Source organism: Nycticebus coucang, chromosome 1 (assembly GCF_027406575.1).
Source record: "Nycticebus coucang isolate mNycCou1 chromosome 1, mNycCou1.pri, whole genome shotgun sequence".
NCBI classification, from domain to species: domain Eukaryota; kingdom Metazoa; phylum Chordata; class Mammalia; order Primates; family Lorisidae; genus Nycticebus; species Nycticebus coucang.
Genome location: NC_069780.1, coordinates 40596429 through 40610158, shown reverse-complemented (window position 1 = coordinate 40610158; position 13730 = coordinate 40596429). Strand labels below are relative to the sequence as shown.

Sequence of the window (13730 nt, the reverse complement as noted above, 5' to 3'; positions counted from 1 at the left end):
ATGCAACAAGTATATTTTATTTAGCAGGCCTGGGCTGGATTCGAACCCACCAGCCCTGGAGCATGAGGCCAAAGCCCTAACCACTGAGCACCGGCACCTAGCCTGCAACAGGTATATTTTAGAAATAAAAATAACTTGTTCTCATTTGCTTAAAGTCAGTCAGTAAATCTTCTCTTAACATCATCAGCAGGTTCTTGGAAAATGTGACTTAAGTAAAAAAATACATAATGCAACCAATTTTACCATTGGCTAACGATATAAATGAGAGTTAAGCTTCTATGACATATTCCTGGTCACAAATACATAATCAAAATTCTAAAGAACGACCCCAAATGCTTCCAATCTTAAACATGAAAATAAAAGTGAGCTATGCATACATTTAATAAACGTTCATAAAAAAACTAAGATAACAAATTACCCAGTTTTGGGTGAATCAGTGAATGACAGCAGTCATAGTGGTAGAGAGTTGTTAGGAGTACCACCTCCCACCACACAGTTCAAAAACAATCACAAATAGAGCAACCTCACTGAGGGTCTGTATGATTACCAGACACTTCATGAATTTCTATTTGGCAATAGTTCATACTCATTCATCTATTCCTTTTCAACCTACTTATTCAGTCCACAGTGACAGCTGGCTGAAGCCTATCGGGCAGCTCAGGACACAAAATGGGAACCATCCCAAACAGGATGCCCTCCCCTAACAGGGGTCTATCTCTGCCTCTCTCTGTCTCTCTCTCACACACACTCACACTGGGATGGTGTAGACATGCCAGTTCATCTCATGTGCACATCTCTGCAATGTGGGAGGAAACCAGAGTGCCTGGAGAAAACCCCCGCAGACATGGAAAGGAGGTCCAAACTTCACACAGTGACCTTGCCAGAAATATTATTTCTTTTCTCATCAATATTATAATGATGTTGAACAAAATGGCATGATTTGAGGAAGTGCTGCACTTCAGAGTAACGACATTTGTTATTTTATCACTTTACTGAATAAGATGGGATTGTTGAGCAAGACATCTGCCCCCTTAGCTGAATACACACACAGATCCCCCTACCTGTAGCATGTTTCCCATCCCTCTCTAGCCAATACTTCAAAAGCGCATGACTCTGGTCTTGAAGGGAGTTGGGATTCTCAATCCGAATTTGATGAATTTGTTCCTCAGTGAAATCCAGTTCTCTTGCTAATTCTAGAAGAGAAAATACTACCTCATTAACATATTAACTTCAAGGTTGCAATCTCTACCCTCTGCTTTGTGATTTTGTAAAGGTTATGTTCTTTATATTGGGTATTTGGGTTCTTTTATTGTATTTCTACATATTAGAAGAAACTCACATGTGCTTTTGTTTTTCTAGTACTGATTATCAATTTTTTCCCTTAAAACTGGGTATTGAATTGATTACTTCATAGTGAAAATAGTATGTGTGAGGCAGTGATGATAAAATATGTATAATTGGTCTCCAATAAAGGTTTAATAACCAGAATCCACAGAGAACTCAAATGTATAAGCAAGAAAAGAACAAGTGATCCCATCGCAAGCTGGGCAAGGGACTTGAAGAGAAACTTCTCTGAAGAAGACAGGCGCATGGCTTATAGACATATGAAAAAATGCTCATCATCTTTAATCATCAGAGAAATGCAAATCAAAACTACTTTGAGATATCATCTAACTCCAGTAAGATTAGCCCATATCACAAAATCCTAAGACCAGAGATGTTGGCATGGATGTGGAGAAAAGGGAACACTTCTACACTGCTGGTGGGAACACAGATTAATACATTCCTTTTGGAAAGATGTTTGGAGAACACTTGGAGATCTAAAAATAGATCTGCCATTCAATCCTATAATTCCTCTACTAGGTATATACCCAGAAGATCAAAAATCACATTATAACAAAGATATTTGTACCAGAATGTTTGTTGCAGCCCAATTCATAATTGCGAATTCTTGGAAAAAGCCCAAGTGCCCATCAATCTACAAATGGATTAATAAATTGTGGTATATGTACACCATGGAATATTATGCAGCCTTAAAGAAAGATGGAGACTTTACCTCTTTCATGTTTACATGGATGGAGCTGGAACATATTCTTCTTAGTAAAGTATCTCAAGAATGGAAGAAAAAGTATCCAATGTACTCAGCCCTACTATGAAACTATAATTTTCATATGAAAGCTATAACCCAATTATAACCTAAGAATATGGGGAAAGGGAATGGAAGGGGAGGAGAGGGGGGAGAATGGGCGGAAGGAGGGTGATTGGTGGGATTACACCTACAGTGCATCTTACAAGGGTACATGTGAAACTTAGTAAATGTAGAATATAAATGTCTTAACACAATAACTAAGAAAATGCCAGGATGGCTATGTTAACCCGTTTGATGAAAATATTTCAAATTGTATATAAAACCAGTGTGTGGTGCCCCATGATCACATTAATATACACAGCTATGATTTAACAAAAAAAAAAATGTATAATTCAGATCCATTTGATTCCAAAATGCAAATGAGACCCTTATTAGTTGCTTATACTCTTAACCAAGGTAATGGTAAATAAATGACTGAATACAGGAGAAAAAACATTTTTCCCTTTTAATTATCATAGGTGATATTTTAAGTACTATAAATCCTGTTTCTGCATTCTTGGATAAATTATAATGGTTGGATAAACTCCTTTCTTTGATTTGAGGTCAAGTCAATAAAAGGTTTGAGAAGCATTAATTGTCCTAGGGAAGAAGCCGCCAAGTTTTCCCTCGAATTCTACCATTCGTATTCTGTATGGATCTGCATACATCATAAGGTGTATATGTGAGGGTAAATGAGGTGACATTTTTGGAGGACAATTTGAAAATACCTTTCAAAATTAAAAGTATATAACTTTTACTCAGTTCTACTTTTAAGACTATGCCCTATATATATTTACTCACAAAAACATACAGTGCACAAGGTTATATAGGAAACAACCTGAAATCCATCAACAAAGGTCATTAATAAAATTATGGAACCTCCATATAGTGAAATTAAATAGCCACTTAAAATGAAATAGGAATGTCTATGCTGATACAACATTTATGAGAAATATTAAGTAATTTTTGTTTACTTTTAAATAATAGGCATTATGTATTTTTTTCTAAATACATAAGGAAGTGTTAGCAGTTACCTTTGAGGCATGGAGCCAGTAGGTAAGAGAGATATATTTACTTTCATTTTTTATCATTCTATGTGGATGTAGGGTTTAAATTTTCACCAAATATATACCTATTGATATTTATGTATGAATACATAAACATTTAAGGAATAAAATAAATAATTCTGAATGTTACCTATCTAATAAAGACAATTAGAAATATTTTGGTCTCATTCCTTCCCCTAAATCCCTCAATTAAATAAGTCGGATAAATATGTAAAAATTACTTTAAAATTGTAAAAGTGAGAAAATGACCATTCTTCCTGATTCCAGTTATTTATTCTAAATTTTCAATTATCATTAAGAGTATTACAGACTTCTACTCATCATCAAATCTTTGAGGAATTGACAGGAGAAGACTATTACCTTATAATGTTTGTATCAATGAAGTAGTTAGCCACAAGTGATAGGAAAAAAAGACTTAAAAAAATTGGAAAGCCAGACTGACAATTTTGATTTAATATGATTTTGTCACAGATAGATTAAAGTGTATCTATTTGTAGTCTTTACAAAGACTACAAATTTAAAAACTACATTTAAAAACTACAAATTATTTATTTTTAAATAAACCATATGAGTTTAGAATTTATTTCTCCTTAATAAATTATTTAACATATAATTTCAATACTTAAACCCTTCTATTTCTCAAAACATTAGTGAAACATCCATGTGTGTTTCAACATTCTGCCAAAGCAATTTTTAATGTTGTTTATTATGAATATATCAGAAAAATAAGGAACCCTAGTTAAATCTCAAATTAAATTTTATGAAAATTACATCTAACAACACTTTGAAACACAATAATCTCTTCCAAATTTAGATATCCACAACTGCCAAAGGATGGCGATGAAGGTTGATGTATTCTCAAAACCTTCAAGTTCTGTTATTCTAGATATCAGACATCATAAGAGGTCTTCCTTAGGGTATACCATTAGCTAATGGAAAGCCTGGGTTATTCAGTTCTTAGTTTACTATTCCTTTCATTATTCCACATGTTCTTCCTGAAATAAAGAGGGGAAAAGACCCTCATTGTTAATTTTCATTGTTAATGACACTTGGCTGATGCATCTATGCCAGGTTTTGATGAAAAATTGGATCATACTCATTTTACCTGTCCAGCTGAAGCCAAGGTGATCAGCAATGTAAGCCAGTCTTTCCTCAATCCGTTCCTGCTCATCCTGTGGATCTACAGAAGGTCAAAAACAGAATGGCCAAAAATTGTCTATGACAGAAGAACCACAGTCCTGATTGGTTCAAAGAAGGGAAGTCACTTGTCCAAATATTTGATAGTAGCACCGATTAGCCATTACAGTTTAGATCATATTAAAGCTGTGTGTTTGATTTCTGGGGTGGGATGGGGAATAAATATGAATCATGAAAACCATCTGCTTCCATATCTCTTTAATCAAGACTTATTATTGGACATAATTATATAAGTTGTTAATTTCTAGCAATGTTAGAACTTTTCTTCAAAATTATCTGAGAGGATACTGCCCACCAGAAGACAACCAATTTGTTCGGAAAACACAAAAGAAGTCATAAATGAGATGCAGAAGTAATTGCTAGGACTTCTTATTGTTGCCTGTATAGATCACTTCCAGGTCATGTCTGAATGAAATCACATCAGGCTGGGCATAGTGGCTCATGCCTGTAGTCCCAGCACTATGGGAGGTTGAGGCAGGAGGATTTCTTGAGTTTAGGAGTTTGAGACCAGCCTGAGAAAGAATGCAATCCTATCTAAAAATAGAAAAAAAATTAGCTAGTCTTGGTGGCATATGCCTGTACAACCAGCGACCCAGGAGGCTGAGGCAGGATTGTTTCAGCCCAGGAATCTGAGGTGGTAGTGAGCTTTGATGATGCCACTGCCCTCTAGCCTGGGCAACAAGGTTATACTCTGTCTAGAAAAAAATAAAATAAAAGAAAGAAGAAGAAATCACATTGAAGCCTCACAAGAGATCTTGATGAAAGATTGATTAGACCATCCTGGATTTATCCAGTGTGGCCAGAAACAATGTTTGTCTTTGTTGTGGTGACCTTGGAAGAGGAGATGCTAAATGTAAATGCATTTGTATATTAATGCTGTATTAGTGTCTGTTAATGTATGTTACTGCTGTATATGTCTTTTGAGCAAGGGTTCTGCCTGTTTGCTACTAAGTAAGCTCCTATATTACTCATTAAACAAACTATAACTTTCTCGTTCATTTTTTACTCCTATTTATTGATGGACAGCATTTTAGAACTTGTTACCCTAAAATTTAATATAACCAAATTTAAGAGTAACAGTCTTCATTGTAGAGATATTGGAAGACCAGTGGCTACTTTTCAAAACATCTATGGCTTCTTTTTTTATAATTCAAAGAGCCATCATTCCCTCACATTCAACTTAAATCGTGCAAAGTTTGAGTTTTTGTTGTTTGCTGCATCTAATTGGAGTACGTTTGTCATTCATCTCCCAAATAAATGAAAAGCATATTTTTTACCTTAGGTTTGTTTGCTTAAAGTGTTTACCAAGGGTATCTGAAATCCAACCTTTCTGAATCAAAAACACATCCATAACAATTAGAATATCATAGTATATAAAATCTTCTTTAGCAAATGGCTTCCTAATGATTACAAAATTTTAAGTACAAATTATTTTAAAGAACCCAAAGGTAAAAAGAAAAAGCAATGAATCCTATGAAACAAAAACCAATATATTCATGTGCAAAAGCAAAAGTTTTTAATTTGAAGCTAAGCTTCAGAATTCAGAACAACAAAACTCAAAGCTTGCATGGCCTTTACGTGCAGCAGCTAAAGAAAAGGCAAGATTACTGGTGCCTGGTTATTATGTTTATGTTTTCCATAAGCATTCTCATTACTCAATCTTGAGATTGTTTTCATAGACAAGAGTTATACAGAGAAAGCACAAAACACAAAGAGCTTACACAAACACATTAACCACTACAGAAAGCTTATAAAAAAAATGAGACACAAATCACCAAATAAAACAAACATACGAAGAAACTATATCAAATTTATGACATGCGTAGCACAGGGAATCCCAGTGGCTAGCAAATACCTTCAGCATGGTCATGGCCATTTTCATCAGGGATGCGTTCAATCAGAGTCTCAATGGACTCATCCCAAATGGGCCGTGTGTCAAAGATGTCCTCAGGAACTGAGTGCTCGGTCTCAACAGGTGGTAGATTTTCAATTACTGAAACTTCCAGGGCACTACTACTTTCATCATCTGAAACTAACTCCTGTTCCCTTTCTGACTGTGTAAGTCTATCCACTAACTTGGAAGCCTCATCACTAATCTCTTCAAAGAATTCTATGGAGTTTCTATAAAGGTCAAAGAAATGCTCCTTACTTTCTTTTGTGGGACTCGTGGCCCCCTTGAAGGAAGATGTGGTGCTTCTGCTCTTAACTGGCAATCGGGATGCAAATATCTTTGGTCTCACGGCCCCTTCTTCTGATTCTAACTCAAGCTCATCTTCCCCCTCTCCACTCTCTGTCTCTATCTCAATATAACTTTTGACTTTTACTGAGCATTTGGTCTTTGAGTCCAAAGAACTAGCATCAGATTCAAATTTGTTTCTATTATCTGGTGCTGTGCTTGTCATGTCCTGTTCCTGAGGAGCCACTGTCTCCTGCAGAGATGAGTCTAGATGTGAGAGCTCCTGCTCAACTCTTTGGATGGGTGCTTTGACAGGGATTTTGGACTTTGGTTTTGTTTCATCTTCCTTGCTTTCCTCATCCAGACTGAATAGATCTTCAGAGAGTGAACTTTCATACTCTACAGATGGAGGTGCTGGGGTTGAAGTGCGTATAGTCCTTACAGGGATTTTGGATTTGCTTTCAGTAGAAGGCACATTCTCCATGGGTGCAGTAGGGATTTCAATCACTGACTTCTGTTCTTCTGGGGAAGAATCAGGAGAATCATCATCCCTATCTGAATATACAGACCTGGTAACTGTGGAAAAATCTAACTGAACTTTTACAACAGGTTCAGGGGAGTCAGGGGAAGATATCTGCTTCAAACCAGACAGAGGAGGTGCATCACCCATCTGCGTGGCAGGGAGGTCCTCAGTCCCTACAGAAATATTCTCTTTTGTTGATGTTTCTGTGGAGGCTGAAATCCCCATTTGGGAGCTAAGTTGTGCTTCTGAAGCAGGTATTTCCTCTACTTCCTCACTCAGGTCATCAGGAAGTAAGTCTGCTTCATCATCCACTGTTTCTTTTGATTCTGAAAGTGCCAGTGCCTCAGCTGAAGTCTCCAGTTGTGGGGACTCTGCTCCAGGAGTCTCTTCTTTTATGTCTTCAGAGGGTGTCTCTTCCCTGGATTCTTGACCAATCTGGAAAAAGTGAAAACTTTCATCTGCATAAGACCTTTTGGTCATATCAATGGCACCACTTCGGGTCATCTCAAACAATTTTCCTTCCTGAAAGAGGAATGGGTTTTGTTCACTTGTTGGGGTCCCTTCTTCAGTTGGGGTCCTAGCAGGAGTGGTATCAGGAGTGGTACCCTGTGATTGTCTATCTACCATCAAACCAAATATCTTTTGCTCTTCTTCTTTCACTCGAGCCTCAAAAGCTTCATCATCTTCACGAATTTCACTCCAGGAATCAGAATCCACATCAGTTTTTGTGATGATGACTTTGCTTATTTGTTCACCAACAACTGCTGGTGTAGAGGGCATGGTAGGCTCTGTAGATGAAGAGGCTCTATCTGATTGCAGTACCCCTAAGGGACTTTCTTGTTTGGATTCTATTTCCATGCTCTCACCCTCCAAATGAGATTCTTCACTTGAAACAGCACTACTAGAGGAGGCTGCCACTACTACATCTTCAACGGAGGATGTGATTGTGTCAGAATATGCTTCAGAAGAGTGAAAGCCTGTGATGTGATTTGAATCTGTTTGAGTTTTGCTTTGTTCACTAGAGAAAAAAGATTGAGAAGGAACATTTTCATAAGGGCTTGTGATTTGAGGACCACAGATTTCATCAGTCTCAGCTAGGTCAGACACTGGAACATCAATGGAAAATCCATCTTTTTGAGTAGTAATGGATGAATCTTGAGTGGAGCACTTCTTTGGTAAGCTCTCAAATGTTTCATCAGTTTTTGTGACCTCCATTTTTGTAGTAGACGATGTGTAGGATATGCCTCCATCTACTTCTTTTCCTTCGGATACTGAACAATGAGGCAAGGAGGACAAAGATGAAGAGCTTTCATTGGGGTAATCCACTTGTGGAGATTCCACTGTAGCAACATCATCCAGCTTTTTTTCTTCTGTGTCATTATCCTGTGTGCCTTGGGGATCTAATGATTCTTTATGGATGACTGGCTGTCCATTGGTATCATCACCATTTGAACTCTGTAGGCCTGAAGAGATAGGAGCGGTTGAACTGCTATGACTTATGGTCTCACATCCATGGCCATCACAAATTTTTGCCCCATCAGTGTCTCTGTTGAGATCATCATAGGACCTATCTGTGCCACCAGTGAAAGGAGTATGACTGTCTTCAGATAACTGGGATTCTTCTTCTGATATACGTATCTCTTCTTGAGTATCTTCATGCATCTTGAAAGTATATTGTTTAGAAACTATAGGCTGGAATTGTACTTCTTCTGGACTAGAATTGGAGTCCATGCTGGATGGAAGTGGAGAAGGAGGTTGCACTCGAATAACTGGTTCTGACAGAAGGCCTGAGTCAGAACCTTTTTTCAGCTGGGTCAATTCAGGTTCACTTTCTGAGGAGGAAGAAGTCTTTCTGCCCTCTGAAGTCACTAGCACAGGGACATCGCATTCACCCTCCGTACTCGCCATATGTTTTGTTTCATCCATATCTGCTGAACAGTCAGCATCTGGATCAGAGGAAGAAGAAGATTCTTCTTGTTTAGGTTCTTTCTTATAGTCCCTTTTTTGCTTTGCTTCTTGTTCAAGTTCATCAAACATTTTGATTTTGGTCACCATTTTAAACATTTCCTCTTCAGGTGTAAACCTCTTTTTCTCCCCATTTTCTGAATCATCCTCCTCTGCACATTCATGAATCACAGCAGGTTTTGGTGTGCTGGAATCTGTGGTTTTGGGTGTGACCTCATAGCTAATTTCTTCAGAGCTGGGGGTGTCGGGAGAGAGAGGGCTCTTCCCTGAGCTCTCCATGAGTGATGTCTGCTCAAGGCTGTCATCCTCGGCACTGCCATCAGGGTCTCGGAGGAGCCGGGACCGCATGGAGGCCACTTCTGTAAAAAGTTCTGTTTTGGTAACAGCTGCAGGAAGAGGAAAATGACTTGGCAGAATTCCAGCCTTCATCTTTGGTTCAACGGGGCTACTTTCAAGAGAGTCGCGGCAGGGGGATTCTTTCAGAGGACTGGGTTCCAGAGAATCAGGAGTTTTGTGTGACGAGTTATCTTCTAGAACAGGGCTGGCTTCCAGAGAGTCCTTGTGGCTTACTGCTAATGATTCATCAGCCACAGGGCTGAAGACTTCACTTTCTCGGCTAGGGAGTGCAAGTTCTAACCCTTGGGGACTTCTAACAACTCCCTGAGGCTTTGATTCCACTCCTGTGTCTGTCTTTACAGAAGCATCAGATGGGTGGCAGGCCTTTGTCTCATTTGAGGGGGTTGTGGATTGCTGAGCCTCACTATCAGATGTTTGTGTCTTGTGGGCTGAACTACCAAATGCAAATTGACCTTCATCACAGGCTGTGTCCTCAGTCAGGGCCTTGGGTATTTCCTTTGCCAATGATATGCTAGAGCTGCCAGGGCAATCACCTTCTTGTTTGGGGCATGTGTCTACAGAAGGGTCCGGAGAACCCTCTTTCTGACCATACTCAGCAGAGGGCTCTGAGGCATCAGGGACTGCAGCACCTTGCTCTTCACAACCATCAGAAATGTCTTTGGGTGTGGGATGTTCTTTTTCTAACTGAGATTCTGTTGGTTCTAACTTAGTGGTTTCCTTTGTTTCCTCAATTTGCTCCTCACTTTTCTTGGGGGAGAAAGAAAGGCTTTCTGGGCTGGTCTCAGGGGTCTCTGCTAGGCCCTCGTGCTTATAGCTTTCTTCTGAACTAATCTGAGGGGTGCCTTCCAGGAGGCTGCCACAGGGAGAGCCTGCTACCCCTTCTTGCTTTAAAAGGCTGTCTGAACTGCCATCCAAAGCACCGCTCTGTAAGGACAGAGCTGGAAGGAATTCATCTTTCATGTAATCTAGTGGAAAGGTTGTATTGAAAGGACTAGTGAGTACTTGGTCTAAGTGAAGCTGTGCCTTTTCAGTCTCTTCACTCAGGCGGAATTGTTGATATTTGTCATTGTTTTCTAACTCTTGCTTAATGACATCAGAAAAGTCCGTGGAGGTTTTCCTGTCTGGGCTGATCTGGAGATCCATGTCTCCCTGTTCATCAGCCATCTTTTCTTTGGGGATTTCACTCTTCCTATGGCTTTTTTCTTCAGGTGCTGACTGAATAGATTCAGGTAATCTGTGACTGAGAACTTTCTCCTTTTCTCCAACTGCGTCTTCTTTCTTAAATCCTACAGGAGCAGCACGAACTCCTCTTTTGGACTCTGGAGGTGCTGTTACCAGGAATCTCTGACTTCGTTTGATTGTCTGAGTCTCTATTTTCTGCGTTTCTTTTGGGGTTAATACCGGCCCTTTTTCTTTGTCTACCCGAGCTTTACCTTTTTCTTGCAGCTGCTTCTGCTTTGCTGACTTGTGCTCAAAGAGTCCAGTTTTGTGTTTCGATGGGTCCTGCCCGGACTGGAAAGCTTTCATCAACTCCCGAACAGACATCGTTTCCTCGATTCTTTCTGTTTTTGATGTGGGGGAGACAGGCGGCTGCTTTTCTGTTTTCCCAGATGGCGACACAGGCAGGTGGCGCTCGGTTTTCCCAGCGCTTGATACAGGTGAATGCTTTTCTGTTCTTCCAGAAGGTGAAACAGGCAGGCGCTTTTCTGTTCTCCCTGGTGATACTGGCGGGTGTTTCTCTGTTCTCCCAGAAGGTGACAAGGGTGGACGTTTGTCTGTTTTGCCTGCAGGTGAAACAGGAGGGTGTTTTTCCATTTTGGTAGACGACACAGGGGAGTGTCTTTCAGTTCTCATCGAGGGGGACACGGGTGAGTGTTTCTCAGTTTTACTTGACAATGACACAGGTGAATGTCGCTCAGTTTTCGGAGAGGGTGACATGGGTGAGTGTTTCTCAGTTTTACTTGATGGTGACACTGGAGAGTGCCTTTCTGTTTTTGTGGAGGAGGAAAGAGAAGAATGTCTCTCTGTTTTAGAGGAGGGAGATGCTGGCCCATGCCTCTCTGACTTCAGGGAGGGTGAAGCGGCTGGCTGTGCCCTGGGGATGGTCTTCTTCGGCACGTCCTCTTTGCCTTTGACTCTGACTGGCAACTTGCTTCGTCCTTTCTGCTCATCTTCCACTTTCTTCTGAAGGGCCTTTACTTTGTCCTTTATGGAACCAATGGGAGTTTCTTCTATCAAAGGAGATGTGGCCTTTACCGTGGGAAGTGGTTCAGGGGTTAAACCTGTGTCTTCATCTAATGACTCTTCTGAACTACACTTTTTAAATTCTGTTTTTTCTGCACTTGTTTGTAAGCTTTCCTCTTTTTGTTTCTGCTTTTCTTTCAGTTTCCGTCTTACTGGCTTCTTTATGCCCAGGCTCGGTCTTGGTTGTTTCTGTGCACTCGGCGTCTCACCTTTCCCCTTATTTTCAGAGCTCTTGCCACTAGCCAGAGCCTCACGTCTCTCCCCTGCCGTGTCTTGAACTGTCTGTGGCTGCTCTTTGGGAAGAGACCCATAGGAATTCAGATCGTCAGTCAGGTATTTGACTAGCCCAGTTGAGTCTTTCTCTGCTTTGACTTTGGTCCCTTTATCTATTCTAACTTCTACACAGGGGTAGTCGGTGATTTCTAAAGGTGCTTTTTCCTTAGCCTCTGCTATTTCCTCATCACTGATGAGAACCCACTCCTCTTCCACTAACCCTCTCGTCGACAGAGACCTATGCACACTGGCTTCTTCCCTCATGCAGGTCCCACTTCTCAGGATTTCATTCACTTTCTCTAAGTCCTCTTTAACTCGTTCAACGATTTCAAAAGGCTCTCCTGGCTCTTCCTCAGCAGCCTTCACCAGCTCCTTCACTTTAATGGAACCTGCCTTATCTGACACATCTGTGGTCAAGATGGCGGTCATTTTGATCAAATCTTGTTTCATCTCAGAAACTTCAGAGAGCAAGTCCGGACTTGCTAGGACAGGAACTTCATTAACCAGGTGACTTTTCAGGACAGATGTTTCTGTAGATTCTGTCTCATCATCTTTGATATGAATGAAAAACATTGAAAGTAAAATGGAAATCAAAAAAGATATTGGCAAATGTAATCAGGACTGAAACGACACAGCCTCTTTTCCTGTCGTGGTGGGAAGGGCAACAAAATGGGCTGGGAATGGTGGATCCACAAGGCTTCGGGGTACAAGAGCAAAGCAAGGCTAACGGAAAAAAAAACTGAAAAGGAAAAATGAGCAGGAAATAACTTGCTTAATTTTCTCACTGATAGCACATCCACACATACAACAAAGCTATCACAAATAATCAAGACACACACACAAAAAATAAATAAATAAACCATCACAAATCAAAACAAAGAAAACGCAGTGAAATTACACAGAAGTATCTCAAGATTGTTCAGATGTTACAGATCAATGTTGAAAAAAAAAACCAACCATGGGGAAATAATAAGAAAAAAGCATTAGAAATTGCAGAAAGTTGATTTCCTCTAGGAGAAAGCCAGTAGTAGCAAACTCAGAATAACATCTAATGCCGTATACACATTTTTCTTAATATAAAAATGTGGAATTCAGTGTGTTTAATTCTGCCAATAAACAATGATCATATGACATATATTCGAATCAGCTGCAAACCGGCATTTCATCTAAGGGAAATTCACACCTAACAATGAAACAAACAGTCTGGTGCTAAGAGGCATGGTCCTTTCCTTGGAGCAACCTCCTTGTTTAGACACAAAATGGACAGATCAAGGAGGGAAATAAAGGAAAGGAAGGAAAACCAATAGATACAACAATGTGATTAAACTTAGATGTGAGTCCAAAGTTAAAATGTGATGCATGGCAACCCAAATCGAAGACAGTCACACGGGACACACGCACAGTTTATGTAAGCCAAGTTATTTCCATGCAAAGCAAAGGTGGAGTAAAACTGCTGGGAGAGTCGGCCTTGCTGAAACGCATGGGCAGGACGATGGCAAGAAAGTAGAACGAATATGTAAAACATGACGGTGGTGAAGTGTATTCATTTCCCTACAAGTCTGCACATAAGATGCTGACTGTAGCATATTCAAGGCATAGGCAGTGGGTACCCATTAAAGGCAAGGAGGAAAACTCAAACTCTTTTAAGAGTTTTTCATAAAAAGACTTTGGGAAAGAGTTGCTTCAGCAGAAGCCCTCTTTAAAGATTATTTTATACCTAGATGAAACATTATTTACTGATTGTCTTTAAAACGAAACCAAAGACAAGTCTGTATTTGAAACTTTTGAAATGTTTAAAAG

The 13730-nt window shown here is 39.8% G+C and overlaps 1 protein-coding gene across 26 annotated transcripts in view; it reads right to left on the bottom strand.

Moving 5' to 3' along the window:
- Positions 1-13730, bottom strand: part of ANK2 (ankyrin 2) — a 687167-nt gene that overhangs the window by 27339 nt on the left and 646098 nt on the right. For 23 of the 26 annotated variants that reach the window (XM_053569130.1, XM_053568642.1, XM_053568030.1 and 20 more), the window contains 2 exons: positions 4301-4375; positions 1062-1193 (listed from right to left, as the gene is read on the bottom strand). In XM_053569130.1, the coding sequence (XP_053425105.1) occupies positions 1062-1193; positions 4301-4375 (207 nt within the window). Of the gene's footprint in view, positions 1-1061; positions 1194-4300; positions 4376-6247; positions 12482-13730 lie in introns of all 26 variants that reach the window. The other 3 variants (XM_053567942.1, XM_053567768.1, XM_053567852.1) reach the window with 1 other exon arrangement.